The sequence below is a fragment of the Protomyctophum bolini genome (genome assembly GCF_963924005.1).
Source record: "Protomyctophum bolini genome assembly, chromosome: 12".
NCBI classification, from domain to species: Eukaryota; Metazoa; Chordata; class Actinopteri; order Myctophiformes; family Myctophidae; genus Protomyctophum; species Protomyctophum bolini.
Window position 1 is genome coordinate 5,894,874 of NC_137873.1, and position 16,774 is coordinate 5,911,647.

At 51.4% G+C, this 16,774-nt stretch overlaps 1 protein-coding gene across 1 annotated transcript in view; it reads right to left on the reverse strand.

Annotated features, from left to right (window-relative positions):
* The window catches only part of LOC308325437 (contactin-associated protein-like 4), a gene marked incomplete at both ends in the record, with an annotated part of 161,283 nt that overhangs the window by 65,189 nt on the left and 79,320 nt on the right, over positions 1 to 16,774 (reverse strand). Inside the window, 2 exons of the mRNA XM_080777929.1 lie at positions 1,878 to 2,162; positions 3,061 to 3,208. Of these exons, the coding sequence (XP_080634055.1) occupies positions 1,878 to 2,162; positions 3,061 to 3,208 (433 nt within the window). The remainder of the gene's footprint in view (positions 1 to 1,877; positions 2,163 to 3,060; positions 3,209 to 16,774) is intronic.

The window sequence follows — 16,774 nt, forward strand, 5'->3', positions numbered from 1 at the left end:
CACCCTCCACCAACCTAGTCCCCATATATGGGGGACAAGGGGAGAGCAACGGACTTGAACTCATTGTAGTGTTTGACCACTTCGTTACACTCATGCTTCCTTCATGCCTGAGTGTCCAAGTTGCTCCTTTTACACCTGACAGGGGGGAGTTTCCCTGGTTGGACGTAGCGCGTGGAAGGAACACGTTATTCCAACCAGTTCCTTTCCCCTCCATCAGGCGCCCCGGCTGGCCAGGGGGAGGCAGTTTAACGCTATTAATATTAAGTTTCGCATCGCATGCATAATCGCATTTGAGAGAGAGAGAGAGAGAGAGTTAGAGAGAGAGAGAGAGAGAGAGAGAGAGAGAGAGAGAGAGGTGACAGTCTTTCGGATGAACATATAAAACTTAAGCCCAACACTTTTACACATACGTGACATAGGACAGATCTGTTTGGGAACGGTTCACTTCACTCAGCATCAGCCTGCAGTGTATAGCTCTGCACTGCATGTTCTCATTTTATGAATTTGATTTGATTTGATGAATTGAAAACGGTCCACTGTATAGAGACTGTAGCAGAGAGTGAGAGAGTGAGTGTTGCACCATTTTCAATGGAACCAGAGCTTCTTTTGTATACCGTTGGCCGTTGTACTGTAGCCATGACGTAAGAAGAAGTAAAACTAAAATTGAAAAGGTCGAAGGACTGCAATGTGGATGTGGAGATGAAAGGACACATCTTAAGATAGCAACGGGAGGGAGGAGAGAGAGAGAGAGAGAGAGAGAGAGAGAGAGAGAGAGAGAGAGAGAGAGAGAGAGATAGTTCAGTGTGGATCCAGGGGGAGAAGCATGACCTGAAGCGGAGTCATTTCAACAACAGATTGCCTTTTCTTTGCTTCTTCTCTCTGGGTGTTTTCAGCAGGGACTTAATCTCTCTTTATTTAAGGTGGTTCCATTGTATTTTGACCAATTCAGGACGGGAACCCCTTTTGGTGTTTTAAGCATTATGCTATACTATACTATACTATACAGAATACTCTGTAAACATAGCTTTTTCAGAAAACTGTCATTTTCAAAAAGTACATTTTTAGAATCTGATCTCAGGTCAGAATAGTTTAAGCCACCATATTCTGTGCTTCTCTCCGGCTGATAATGATGACGCTGTGTGTTGTGAAGACCTGAAGGGTGTTTGGAGGCCGTTCCCTCAAAGTAAACACTGGCTTCTCCAGAGGGAGATGTTGGGCCAGACTCCTCAACTCATCAATCTGCACTGTCTGTCGTCCAGTCGTCACATTCACACTCTCAAAGGCAAACACAGCAATAATGACTTCACTTTGACACATTAAGGGAACACACACACACACAAACAAACAAACAAAAAAGGCCAAAAATAAAATTCACTGTGTCATATACTGTCTCCATGCACGGTACCTCAATTTGCATAATCTCACTGTACTGTAGGACTGTTAAGAGTAAATAGGCTGTACATGTGAGCATCTCTCTCTATCTCTCTCTCTCTCTCTCTCTCTCTCTAGCACTGAGCCATATGGTGACAAATCCTCAAGTTTAACCCTGCTTAATGCAGCACGCACACGCACACGCACACACACACACACACACACAGAGAGACAAATGGCCATGCATCATGTTTTAGTGAACACATGTTCCAATGTACGGAGCTCATCCATCACATCACAATACTGTGTACAGTACGATAACAAGCATAGAAGAGTGTGTGTAGTGTGTGTGTGCGTGTGCGTGTGCGTGTGTGTGTGTAGTGTGTGTGTGTGCGTGCGTGCGTGCGTGGTCCGCGGCTAATGAGTTTGAGGACCACTGCCTGCACCACACAGTGGACACACACACACACACACACACACACACGCACCGTATAGTGCCGTAGTACCTGGTGTGGCCAGCAGGAGGAGCAGCCTTCCCTGGTGCAGCTCCAGGGTGAGGCCGGCGGTTCCCTCGCTGCTCGCCCCGCCGGCGTGGAGCAGCGTCCCCGAGTTCCTGAGGGTCTTGAACTTCAGAGAGATGTTCTCCCTGGTGGAGACGGACCCCCCGGACCCCCCACCGGCTGGGGGGTCCGTCCCCCGGGACCCCCCGCCGGCTGGGGGGTCCTCCGTCCCCCGGCTGTAGAGCAGACTGCTGCTGCCGTCGCCACCACCGAAGCTCACCACGTCAGAGGCTGCAGCAACACACGGGGATGGAGAAATGGTACATTTATAATACCGCCTTTACCCCTTTATCCAAGGAGCTTTACATAGATCGTGCATTACATTCACCCATTCACACACACATTCATACTGTCACGTTCCGGTGGTGTGGTGAGGACCCAAATGCAGGACAGCAAGCAGACAGAGTTCAAGATCCAAGATGGGTGATTTATTATAAAATAACTGGGCAAACAACACAAACACTGAACAAGAAGTGACACCAAACAATGACTGGACTGACTGGGGAACAAGACTAATATACACAAGAGGGCTGATTAGTGATTACACATGAGAAACACCTGGGGAAGACAACATAGAACCAAAACAACTAGAACATAACATATAATTATACAAGAGCTAGACAGGCAAAGGCTGTGACTGTGACACATACACCTTTACATAGATCGTGCATTACGTCACCCATTCACACACACATTCACACACCTTTACATAGATTGTGCATTACATTCACCCATTCACACACCTTTACATAGATTGTGCATTACATTCACCCATTCACACACCTTTACATAGACTGTGCATTACATTCACCCATTCACACACCTTTACATAGACTGTGCATTACATTCCCCCATTCACACACCTTTACATAGACTGTGCATTACATTCCCCCATTCACACACCTTTACATAGACTGTGCATTACATTCCCCCATTAACACACCTTTACATAGACTGTGCATTACATTCACACACCCATTCACACACCTTTACATAGACTGTGCATTACATTCACCCATTCACACACCTTTACATAGACTGTGCATTACATTCACCCATTCACACACCTTTACATAGATTGTGCATTACATTCACCCATTCACACACGTCTATAAACGTCAGGACTGACCATAAGGACAGCCGTACATCTCCAGCCTGAGGCCGATGCGTCCGCTGCGGTTCCACTCCAGAGGCACCAGGCGGAGGTAGCGCGCCAGCACCACCTGCTGGAACCTGTGTTGAACCACGCTGTCGGCGTTACCGTTACCTGGAAAAGACTGAACAGAGAGAGACACAGGGACACGGTCAGCAGCGTTACCGTTACCTGGAAAAGACTGAACAGAGAGAGACACAGGGACACGGTCAGCAGCGTTACTGTTACCTGGAAAAGACTGAACAGAGAGAGACACAGGGACACGGTCAGCAGCGTTACTGTTACCTGGAAAAGACTGAACAGAGAGAGACACAGGGACACGGTCAGCAGCGTTACTGTTACCTGGAAAAGACTGAACAGAGAGAGACACAGGGACACGGTCAGCAGCGTTACTGTTACCTGGAAAAGACTGAACAGAGAGACACAGGGACACGGTCAGCAGCATTACTGTTACCTGGAAAAGACTGAACAGAGAGACACAGGGACACGGTCAGCAGCGTTACTGTTACCTGGAAAAGACTGAACAGAGAGACACAGGGACACGGTCAGCAGCGTTACTGTTACCTGGAAAAGACTGAACAGAGAGACACAGGGACACCGTCAGCAGCGTTACTGTTACCTGGAAAAGACTGAACAGAGAGAGACACAGGGACACGGTCAGCAGCGTTACTGTTACCTGGAAAAGACTGAACAGAGAGACACAGGGACACGGTCAGCAGCGTTACTGTTACCTGGAAAAGACTGAACAGAGAGACACAGGGACACGGTCAGCAGCGTTACTGTTACCTGGAAAAGACTGAACAGAGAGACACAGGAACACGGTCAGCAGCGTTACTGTTACCTGGAAAAGACTGAACAGAGAGACACAGGGACACGGTCAGCAGCGTTACTGTTACCTGGAAAAGACTGAACAGAGAGACACAGGGACACGGTCAGCAGCGTTACTGTTACCTGGAAAAGACTGAACAGAGAGACACAGGGACACGGTCAGCAGCGTTACTGTTACCTGGAAAAGACTGAACAGAGAGAGACACAGGGACACGGTCAGCAGTGTTACTGTTACCTGGAAAAGACTGAACAGAGAGACACAGGGACACGGTCAGCATACCGTTACCTGGAAAAGACTGAACAGAGAGACACAGGGACACGGTCAGCAGCGTTACTGTTACCTGGAAAAGACTGAACAGAGAGACACAGGGACACGGTCAGCAGCGTTACTGTTACCTGGAAAAGACTGAACAGAGAGACACAGGGACACGGTCAGCAGCGTTACCGTAGCCTGCCCATAGACTGTAAAAAAAAAAATATGAACAAAGCGTTCCCCGGGTCTGATATGGACGTACAGGTAAGATGAAGCCGGTCAGTCCTTGAATTGTAAATCGCCATCTTTCTAGATCCGTTTGGGCCCAGCTGGCCCATTGGCTGGCCCAGACAACGAGGGGGGACTTCCCCCCCCCCCCTTCTTCTTTGTTGGTTTTTATTTTGACTCGAACGGGGGGTGGCTCCCGATCATAGACTGTAACGGTAGCCACGCCCCTCAGAACATACCCGACTTTATGGTTATTATTTTAATAAATGGGACCATAATATTCCAAAAAGAATATTATGACATGAGAAATGAGACTTTAAACTAGTGACTGGAAGCAGAAAGTATTCATGACCATGTTTATTAAGGTAATACAGTCTAGGTGAAGTTACAGGTCCAAATACATGGACCTCTATGGAGCTATGGGTTTTTTTGGGCCCAATGACAGCGCCACAACAGGCCATTATATGAACTTTCAGGAAGTCCCGATTTCCTTAGTGGCTTCACAAAATATCTGTCTGACTGCCCCCCTGGGCCTGCCCCAGACATTTGAAGGAGAGTTGTGTCATTGAGGGGTCAGAAAACAGAGCCCGAGCGCTGTTCATGCAGCCCTGGAGTGTGACAAGCTGGAGTTTGAAATACATTGTTTTGCAACGATGGCAGCGCAAATATCAACAATTTTAGGCATGTGTGCAACATGACAACTGTTTTAAAGTATTGTACAGTGACTAACTTCGGGTTACTTCAGTAACCTCAGTTGTATAAGTGACTCGAAGAAGAGAGTCATATGGGTCCGAGACACTTGGTGGCGCTGGAGCACAGAACAAAACATAAACTCACGAGCTAATTTATTGGTTCGTGGAGCTGTCACTCAAGGCGGCGCCTCCGGTCCTGACCCGCAGGTATAAAACCGGTGGGCGTACACGCCGAGTCATTCCTATCAACCATTTTTCTGCCGCTTGCCAAAGCAGACGGGCAGTACAATGACTCTCTTCTTCGAGTCACTTATACAACTGAGGTTACTGAAGTAACCCGAAGTTGTCTAAAGTGCCTCTCTCGAAGAGAGTCATATGGGTCATCATAAAACTCCCGTATGATCACCCCGGCTGACAGGACCGCTCCACGGTCCCCCCTTTTCCAGAGAGACGTCACCATCACGTGAATGTGCGTCCCTCCCGCAAGGGAGACTGAGAAGGTTAGCCAGGTCACAGACCTGGCTAACCAAAAGAAGGTCTCTTCTCGGCCGTCGGGCCAACACCCGGCGGCCCAGAGTCCCTCTAACAGGTAAAAATTCTAAAAATACTGATAGAGAGGTGAGGGAAAACACCCTGGGAAGCCAACAGTAAACCTGTCCCCTGCTACCCAGGAAGTTTCCCCAGCCCACAGACGCAACCCCTTTAAGAGGGCGGGATCCCAGGAACCCCCACCAGGCTCTGCCTGGCGGTCAAGGGACCCCCAAGAGGAGCCGACAGCCATGCTGCCTTATGTGCTCCCAGCAGTCTGCAGGGCTCATGTCTTACCAGACTAACGTGCGGCAGCTCCCAGAACTGCATGGGCCAGGTTCACGGGAGCCACGTCGAGATTGTAATATGTGGCGAAAGTCGACGGAGTCGACCAACTCGCCGCCGCACACACATCCTGTATAGGAACGCCCTTCGCTAAGGCCCAGGATGCTGACATTCCCCTTGTGGAGTGAGCACGTAGCCCCTCGGGGAGATCCACTCCACTGGTAGCGTATGCTAGTTGTATGGCCTCCACAATCCACTGTGAGAGCCGTACTTTCGTGACGGGTTTCCCCTTCCGCTGTGCTTGAGGGGCCCACGCAACGAACAGCTGATCCCCCTTCCTGAAGGGGGCCGTCCTGGCCTTGTACAGTTTCAGTGCCCTGACTGGACACAGGCGATGTAACCGCCCATCCTCCTCCGAAGCAAAGGGCGGTGGGTGGAAAGCCACCAACTCCACTGGCCCACAGCCAGAGGGAAAATTCTTCGGCAGGAACGACAGGTTCGGCCTGACCGTAACTCTAGTGTCATCGCCACTGAATCTCATGCAGCTCACGTTAACTGAGAGCGCGTGAATGTCACTCGACCTCTTAGCTGTCGTCAACGCGACCAGCAAAACGGTCTTTAGAGAGAGGAACTTCAGGTCCACCGCGTCCAACGGCTCAAAGGGCTCCCTTGTGAGCGCATCCAGCACAACCGTCAGATCCCAAGCTGGAACCAGGGATCTAGTAACTGGCCTGAGATGCATGACACCCTTCATGAACTGTCGGACCAGCGGGAGCTCGCTCACCTGGCCGTTGTTTATGCCCAAGTGGTAGGCGGAAATAGCCGCCAGGTTGACCTTCACCGAGGACAAACCTAGACCTCTGTCCAGGAATTCCTGTAGATAGGACAAAATGAGAGCCACCGGGGCTTGGAACGGGGGGATCCTTACTGGCCTTTCCGAACACCAGCGCACAAACAGCTGCCACGCTGTGTTGTAACGCCGTCTGGTAGACGCGGCCCTAGCGCTCAGAATGGTCTCGATGACATTCTGTGGCAAACCGGTTATTCCGAGAGCGGCCCCTTCATGGGCCAGACCCATAGGTCCAGGTCCTGGGGGCGTGGGTGGAATATCTCTCCGCCGGCCTGCGTGAGCAAGTCCCGCCTCAGGGGAAGTTGCCACGGTTCGCGGTAAAGGAGGGGGACAACGTCCTGCCTCCATGATCCCCATGCCGGAGCCACCAGCAGTAGTTGGACATCCTCCAATCTCACTCTGGCCAGCACATGCGGAATTAGTTCCAGTGGCGGGAACGCATAGAGCAGACCCTGTGGCCACTGGTGCGCCAGTGCGTCCAGGCCCAGCGGTGGTTCGCCCCTCAGCGAGAAGAAGAGAGGACGTTTCGCGTTTTCTCTTGTGGCGAACAGATCCGCCTCCGGAAAACCGAAGTTGTGCCATATCTGGTCCGCCACCTGAGGGTGGAGAGACCAGTTGCCGTAGCGGAGGGGGCCCCTCGAGAGGAGGTCCGCCGCTGAGTTCAGCAGGCCCGGCACGTGACATGCTGTGAGGGAGAGGAGACGACTGTCGCACCACACCAGCAGCCTGTGTGCCAGTGTGCACAGACGTCTGGAGGTGAGACCTCCCTGTCTGTTGATGTAGGACATCGTCGTCGTGTTGTCCGTTCGGACCAGGACGTGGTGTCCCTGAAGAAATGGTTCGAACTCCCTCAGAGCGAGGAAGACCGCCATCAATTCCAAGTAATTGATGTGGGCGGTCCTTCTCAGGTATGCGTCCCACAGACCCCTGGTTGACCTGCCCTCGTGTGTGGCACCCCATCCCGAGAGGCTGGCGTCCGTGGTGACGATCTTCCTGGATAGGGGAAGGCCCAAAGGCACCCCTTCCATCAGTCTGTGTCTGTCTGACCACCACCTCAGCGCCAGTGTGCAGGCCGGAGATACTGTCACACGGCGGTTCACACACCTGGTGGGAATGTGCAGGGACCCGAGCCATCGTTGGAAGGGCCTCATGTGCAGTCTCCCCAGTCGTACCAATGAAATGGCCGACGCCATGATGCCTGCCATGCGTAGGCATGTGCGTAACTGCAGGGTGCGTCCCGGTGTGAACAGTGACACACACTTCAGTAGGTCGTTGAGTCTGTCTTCCGACAGCCTCGCCGTATACGCAACTGAATCCAGTTTGATGCCTATGAAGTCTGTCGACTGCGTAGGCACCAGCATGCTCTTGGTGTAGTTCACAATGAACCCTAGGGAGGCCACGTGGGTCAACACTCTGGTTGTGGCCCTCGTTACCTCCTCCCTCGATCTGGCCATCAGGAGCCAGTCGTCGATATAGCTCGCCACTCGAATGCCCTGTTGACGCAGGGGAGCGAGGGCGGTTTCTGTGCAGCGCACAAACACCCTGGGGCTTAGGGACATCCCGAAGGGGAGGACCGTGTACTCGTACACTTTCCCCTGGAACCCGAACCGCAGGAACTTCCTGTGAGGTGGGTAGATGGGGATGTGGAAGTATGCATCTTTTAAGTCTATGGACGTGAACCAGTCGCCTGGGCGTATGGTACGTACTAGAGACTTGGCCGTCAGCATTTTGAACGCAAACTTCTTGAGGTGACCGTTGAGTGCCCGTAGGTCCAGAATGGGGCGTAGCCCCCCCCCCTTTTTCTTGACCAAGAAGTAGCGGGAGTAGAACCCGCTGTGACATTGGCTCTGGGGCACCTCTCTGACGGCTCCCTTCTCCAGCAGAGAAGCTATCTCCTGTTGGAGAACTTGACCCGCTTGGCCCCGCGAGTCGGTGAAGAGAATTCCACTGAACGCGGGGGGTCTCATTGCAAATTGGAGCCTGTAGCCCTTTGCTAATGTGCGTAGGACCCAGGGGGACGCATTGAAGCGTTCCCATTGGGCTACGTGCTTGGTCAAGGGACTTATCCCCTCCAGACCCCGTCTGGAGGTGGTGTCCACCGGATGACCAGAGAAAATTTCGCCATGACCCGTCTCCCTGGTGGCGTTTAAGCCCGCCACAGGCCTCATATGCCACCACTCTGCTTGGGGCAGCGCTTCGGCTGTCCCTAACAGAGGGTTCATGGTCCCCCGACAATGTGCTTTTTGTTGTTTTTTTGTTGTTTTGGGCAAAGCCTTTAATACAGAAAAAACATGACACTGTGCATTCGTGCAAACATTGTGCGGCTCGGCGACAGACCCACCCGTGGTGGGGATCTGTGCCACGAGCTTCAGCCTTTTTGGGGGCGGTCCCGGTGTGCAGCCCGGGGCTGCTACACTCAGGCCGAGGCCCAAGGCTGTGGGGGGGTTGGGAGGCGTCCAAGCTCGCTTCCCTTGGAGACGGGGTCGGAGGGTCACTTCCGCTGCTGGGATCCGCCGGCCTTGGGGACTCCTCTCTTGGGCCTGGTCGAGGCGGAGGGGGGTCGGCGGCGTTGGTCACGGTTGGCCTGCTGTCGTCTGCCCCTACCTTCAGTTGGCTGGTCGCCCGGTGGAAGCGCCGGCGGGTCTGCCCTGGGTTGGCGAGAGCGCTGTGGGGCTTGGCGGCCCGCATCGCGATAGTCTGGTCGTCGCTGGGACCACTGTCGTTGGCGCTGGTCCGTGCGTGGGGGCTGCCCACGCTGTTGCAGGAGGACTGGGCGAGGAGCGAGAGCAGCGAGTGCCTCGCAGCCAGGTCTCTGTTGCTCTACTGCAAGCGCCATTCTTTCTAGGGCCCCCTTGAAGAGGCCACCCGGTTCGATGGGGCCCTCCAGTAGCTCCTTCCTGGCCGTGGCGTCGAGCTTGGGGCTGACGTCGAGCCATCTGATCCGTTCAGACATGATAACTGCAGTTCCCATCCTGCCGACCAGTGCTGTGGAGCTGCAGACAAACTTTATCGTCTCCTGATGGAGTCTCTTGATCTCGGCAAGCTCGTCGGGGGTGGGGAACTCACCCATACCGTTGAGTATGACCGAGAGAGAGCCCTGCAGCAGCGCAATGGTATTGTGGTGCTTGCCGGATGCGGCGATGAGGGAAAAGAGCTTACTGCTAGCACTGCTGGCGTCCTTGTCCCTCTTGGTGGGCAGGGTGGGTTCCTTGGCCAAAGGTCTGATGCTTGGGGCGGTGGGATCCAGTAGGTAGGCTCCTACTGTCGAGCCGACGGTTGGCATCGCCCCAAGACCTACCGACGGCATATCAATGGTGTCCAATGGCACCTTGGTATGGCGAAGAGTGGGGGGGGTCTGGCTGGGTTCCCTCCAATTGGACGTGAAGGTGGAGTGGAAACCTTGGGCCAGCGGGAGGATAGTCCTCCGCGCGGGGGCCTTGTTCTCCGTTCCAGGCCAGTGGTCCTCTGGGTTTGGGGGAGGTGCCACCTCCGGCCAAGCACGGTCACATCTGATGGCGGCCTGGCGTAGGAGCTCGGTGAGGTCCCATTCTTCGACGGGTGGGCGCGGAGCCGCCGAGGCCCCGTCGGGGGCCTCAGGGGGTCCATTGTCCTGGGGAGGAGCCTCCTCTTCCAGGACATGGCCACGGTGAGATGAGTTGTCGTCATCGTCCTCGTCATCGTCGAGAGCTGGTGCGTCGGCATCCAGGTCTCTGTCGTCCTCATAGCCCACCTGGTCTAGGACCCTGTACTCTCCAGGAGGTTCCTGGGCGGAGTACGGTTCGTCCATGGGACACTGTCGATCCATGAAGTCTCCCCACCTGTCACCAGCTGGCAGCTGGTAAGGGTGAGGGAGGGGTTCGTAGTCTGGCCTGGGGAGACCGTAGGTTTGAGTGTCGTCACAGTAGTCGTCACGGCATCGATCCAGGTCGTCACTTGAGTGAAGGCCGAAGCTACGCTCTGTCCTGAAGGAAGAGAAAGAGAAAGAAGCAGCAGGTTGGCGGCGTGGGCCGTCTAGTGCTGCTGCCTCGTAGGAGGTGTAGCTTGCGTTGGTCCTGGGGGCCTTTCTGACAGGGGATGGGTATCCGGGACCGTCTACGTGCCGCTGTGTAGCTGTTGATGCACGAGGCCTGGCGCCTGTAGATGCATCGGAGGGACCAGGGAGCTGTCTTCCAGACTGGGCGGGGGGGGGGGAGGGCCCGTGAGGTTGCAGAAACCCCCTCCAGGCGGGCCCTGACCCTGGACAGCCTGCGCCCCTTCTCTCTGTCTGTAAGCTCAAGGCAGCACGGGCAGAGGCCCACGACCTCAAAGGCGTTCCTGGCATGTGTTAACCCTAGGCAGTACATGCACATGGAGTGGCGATCATCTGGGATCAAAAGATTGTTGCAGACCCTGTTAAAGCAGAGTCTTGGACTGGGTCCATCCTCGTGGTCATCCCTAGCAGCCATGGTGAGATGGCTTATTCTCAAAAAACCCTTTATTTTATATATATTTTAGTATTTTAATATATAAAAAATATTGTTATTATTATTTAGCTCTTCAACTAAATAAAAATATTTTTTTGACTTAACTCCCCTACTAAGGAAGGTGACGTGAAGCGGCACGCACACGGTGGTCAGCTTTCAGTCAACGGCTGAGAGCTAACGCACGTGTTATTGCTGGCTTACCTTGTAATGTGGAGCCAGAGAAGCCTGCTTCTTGTGCCCAATGCGGGGAAGGGTTGAGAGAGAGGGCGGGGAAGGGTTGAGACCGCGGCCCGTCTCGCCTGCGGTAGATTGTGATGTCGGTGTCGTCACCGAGTGTTGTAGATGGCTGCGGGCTACGGCTAGGAGGAGGCTAGCCAGCGGCTAACGAGAGGCTAGCGATGGTAGAAAAGAGCGGCAGCAAAGCTGAAGCTAACCAAGACAGGCTGACGGAGCTAGCTAACAGCTAACGACGCTAGCTAGAGGGTAGCGAGGGAAGACAGAAACAACAAGTCGCCGGGCAGGCTCACTTGTGTTATTTAGTCTTATTTTACTTATCTGCAGTAGCTCGTAGAAACACCTTCTTGGCTGCGAATCCCCGCGGTACAGGTCGGTTTTAGACGCGTCCGTCTTTCGGGAAAATACAATTTCAACAGCCGGTGTGAATCTTTGGTACGTTGTGCTGTGTGCATCCAAGCGCAGAAAAATGTAGGAATGACTCGGCGTGTACGCCCACCGGTTTTATACCTGCGGGTCAGGACCGGAGGCGCCGCCTTGAGTGACAGCTCCACGAACCAATAAATTAGCTCGTGAGTTTATGTTTTGTTCTGTGCTCCAGCGCCACCAAGTGTCTCGGACCCATATGACTCTCTTCGAGAGAGGCACTTTAGACAACTAAAGTCTTTGTAATGTTTATGTTGTACTACAACTAATAAACAATCTAAAATAAAGGGATTTTAAGATCATTAAAGCTGGGCTGTTGCCCTGAGTCCAGTCCAGTGCATTCTGCCAACGTACGCTCCAGGACTTGTCACTCTTCGCCAATAGAAGTCTATGCATGTCTATGTAGTCCATTGGACTGAAGCCCCATGAAGTGAACGGAGTTGTCACAAGACCCTCTGTCTGCACTGTTATTGGTTAGCGACGTACAAGTTGACTCCCACTTCCTATGACTGATTATCTTCCAACGGGTTTCCCCAGGCATTTATTTTTGAGCCGAATGAGAACTAAACTAACAGCTTGGGGTGCCAAGGCTATACCGTCACCTGGAAAAGACTTAACATAACTTGTTCAAAATGTTTAAAGATAATTATATTACACATTTGTCAGAATAATGTGCTATTTTTCAAGATTTCTGGGGTTGAAAATAGCAGATGTACGAGCTTGAGAATCAACATTTTTGAAATAGGCAATCTATATAGGTTTAATTTCTCTCGCGAAATGTGTCAACACTTCTCTGAATGTATAATAATACGAACTGTAACCGGACGCTTCGAGCAAGACAACAGAGCTAACATAATCCACTCTCCATATGCATGTTGATGACATACTATACAATAGACTGCCTCTCTCCATATGCATGTTGATGTCTATACACTAACAGTACACTGCCTCTCTCCATATGCATGTTGATGACATACTGTACACTACAGTAGACTGCCTCTCTCCATATGCATGTTGATGACATACTGTACACTACAGTAGACTGCCTCTCTCCATATGCATGTTGATGTCGTAGACTACAGTACACTGCCTCTCTCCATATGCATGTTGATATAATGCAGTACACTGCCTCGTCCTCTCTCTGTACATATGCATGTTGATGTTCTACACTGCCTGGTCTTCCCTCCCCGGAGGCTACAACAGCTTTGGAATTCCTGTGTGTTCGTAAATAGCCCCGCTGTGTGTAGATAGAAGTGCGATCCTGATGAATGCCTCCTCAGTGTCTTGTGAAATGAGAGAGACGAGGAGGAGGAGCAGTTTTGCTCCTCAGTGTCTTGTGAAATGAGAGAGAGAGAGAGGAGGAGGAGCAGTTTGGGGTGGCTCACAGCTGTATAGTAAAGGCCTATTCATAGTCTGTGACCGCCGCTCCGGTGGTGAGGTGACCGCCGCTCCGGTGGTGAGGTGACCGCCGCGCCGGTGGTGAGGTGACCGCTGCTCCGGTGGTGAGCTGACCACCGGAGCTGAAATAACGTTGAGCGGTGGTGAGTAAAAACAGGGCTGGAGCGGTGGCGGTGGTTTACTCTTCACCGCGGCTCAGTGACGTCATGTTGTAGTTCGGTGGTCACCTCAGTGACGTCATGTTGTAGTTCGGTGGTCACCTCAGTGACGTCATGTTGTAGTTCGGTGGTCACCTCAGTGACGTCATGTTGTAGTTCGGTGGTCACCTCAGTGACGTCATGTTGTAGTTCGGTGGTCACCTCAGTGACGTCATGTTGTAGTTCGGTGGTCACCTCAGTGACGTCATGTTGTAGTTCGGTGGTCACCTCAGTGACGTCATGTTGTAGTTCGGTGGTCACCTCAGTGACGTCATGTTGTAGTTCGGTGGTCACCTCAGTGACGTCATGTTGTAGTTCGGTGGTCACCTCAGTGACGTCATGTTGTAGTTCGGTGGTCACCTCAGTGACGTCATGTTGTAGTTCGGTGGTCACCTCAGTGACGTCATGTTGTAGTTCGGTGGTCACCTCAGTGACGTCATGTTGTAGTTCGGTGGTCACCTCAGTGACGTCATGTTGTAGTTCGGTGGTCACCTCAGTGACGTCATGTTGTAGTTCGGTGGTCACCTCACCACCGAAAATCCAGACTATATGTATGAGCCTTAAGCAAATGGCCTGCGGAGGATAACATTCATTAACCTCCGAAGGCCTTCTTAAATGCCAGGCAACGAGAGGATTGATCTAAACCACTGTAAATATCTACCTCTTCGTGGGTCTCTCTCATTATAATCTACCGTAATCCTCTCTCCCTCTCTCTCTCTCTCTCTCTCCTCTCTCTCTCTCTCCCCCTCTCTCTCTCTCTCTCCCTCTCTCTCTCTCTCTCTCTCTCTCTCTCTCTCTCTCTCTCCCCTCTCTCTCTCTCTCTCTCCCTCTCTCTCTCTCTCATCACTGCCATCCTAATTGCGTCGTCCCCTTTGAAGCTGACATGGAGGTTAACGGCGTCAGGGTAAAGCTCAATCAGCTAATTAACTCGTTAATTCTCCACGGGGGAACGGGAGTCCGACCCCCGTTGCAATTGAGAGAGAGAGAGAGAGAGAGAGAGAGAGAGAGAGAGAGAGAGAGAGAGAGAGAGAGAGAGAGAGAGAGAGAGAGAGAGAGAGAGAGAGAGAGAGAGAGAGAGAGAGACGTGGTGGTGGTGAAGAAAGAAATATGGGAGAAAAATACCTACACAACTGCAAAGTTAAACAATAAGGGGGAAACTTGGTTTGGGGCCCAGTTGTGGAATACATGGGAGTAGAATACGCAGAAATATTATCAAGAGGTTTGGCAAATTAAGGAACTATTCATGTTAAGAACAAAGGCTTTATGATTTCTAAGACTACATGAATAATTATATAAGTAGGAAGAAGAAGATGTGTGGACGTATGTATGTATAATGTATGTAGGTATGTCGGTTAGTCTGATATGTGAGTCATGTATCAGTTTGTGCAAAAATGAAAAATAAAATAATTGAAAGAAAGAAAGAAAGAAGGGGGAAACACGAGGATACACAATAAAATCAGGACCAGCTTCAGTTCACATCAAAAGTGCAAAACTACCAACTACAAACATCAAAAAGAAAAGACACATTAGCGTTTGTTCAGTGATGTTCACTGCACAATTGACACATCGAATATCACTTTTTTTGGCAGAGGTGCTCCAAAATTCTCAAACTATACCATAATGTGCATTTTAAAGGTAGACTGGTCCCATGGTAGCGATATTGCGAATGCCGTAATACAAGTGGAATGCAATTAAGTGGAATCACCGTTTCACTTGTTCTTCCGTTACACGTGCGTGCGCATGTCGCGCACACTACAATTAGAAAGTCCATCCGCTGTATGCAACGACAAGCTTATAGCGGGGGAACCGCTGACTGTAGGTCAGGCGTAATTTGCTCTCGCCATTTGACACGCATGTGTGCGTCCGTCCTTCCGTCCGTCTGTGTTCACATGACTATCTGTGCATTCAAGTGACCATGAGGGCTAGACTGGGACAAAAATTTGGCCCAGACCGGCCCACCCACCACAACCAGTACGCAGATAGCAGAAACTCTACCGCCCGCTTCTGTCGAGGCACACACAAACAAACAAGCCCTAATAATACCACCACTTTTACAGAACAACATAAATGATACAAACCCAACAGACAACTAACTACACAACCCTTTGTAGAGGGTTTATTTGTCACTCACTGATACAGGTACAGTGACATTATCATGATGGCAGAATGGCAGCACGCCCGGAGCTTTCCTGGTGGCCTGCCGCCTATTGGCCTGCCTGCCTGCAGTGTTGTTTTCCTCGACTAAAACCAAGACGAAAAGGATTTTCCACTGACGAAAACTAAATGGAAACTAAATGAAAACTAAGCTATGATGACTAAAACTAGGACTAAATAATAAATATACTGACAATTTCGTCAACAAATAAAAACTAGACTAAAATGTTAGGAAGGGACTAGTGGACAAGACATCCAGTTTAAGTCATTCTACAATTAGTTCCGCAGACGCGTTGTGAGCTTGTAGATCGCCTATTTTCAGCAAGTGTAAAATCAGTCATTACGACGGCATCAAGGCCTGCCAAAACACATTTTAGTCGACTAAAACTAGACTGACTCTAAAACATTCCAGGTGACTAAAATGTGACTAAGACTATAAGTGAAAACCATTCAAGAGACTATATGACTAAAACTAAAATCAAAATGTGCTGCCAAAAACAACACTGCCTGCCTGTCAAAAAAAACCAAAAAAAAAACTTTTTTTTATTTTTTATCGTGGTGGCCCCCTACGGTCGCGGGCCCACCGGGAATATGTCCGGCGGTATGACCTGTGGCCAGTCCAGCCCTGCAAGTGACTATATCCTCACATTCCCTCTGCTCGCTCTGTTTCCCACCATGAAACATGCTCCGTCAGCGGAGCAGAGCGACATGCTGCCTCATTGTACATCTGAAAGCTCGTCCTCAGGCTGAGACTGACAGACTGAGCGCGCCCAGCAGGCCGCCAGGCCGCCCTCCCTCCCTCAGCGCAGCGGAGCGTTCAGCTCACCCATAACCCATTCTGACCTGAGATCAGATTCAATATAAGGTTTCCACTGGACACACACACTGGTCTGATTAACCCATTCTGACCTGAGATCAGATTCTAAAAAATGTCAGTCGTTCTTCGATTCTTAAAAGAAAATAGCAGACCTACACAAGCTCGTAGCGCGCCACTCGGTGGCGCGCTATGAGCTTGTAGATCTGCTATTTTTCAATAGCTAAAGCATAACATGATGCTAACACCAAGATGGGTTCCCGTTCAGAATGGGATAAAGGACTGTGTTTTTCCTGCAGAGGCTGCAGGCTGACGACAAGACAAGACGAAGCCCTCGCTC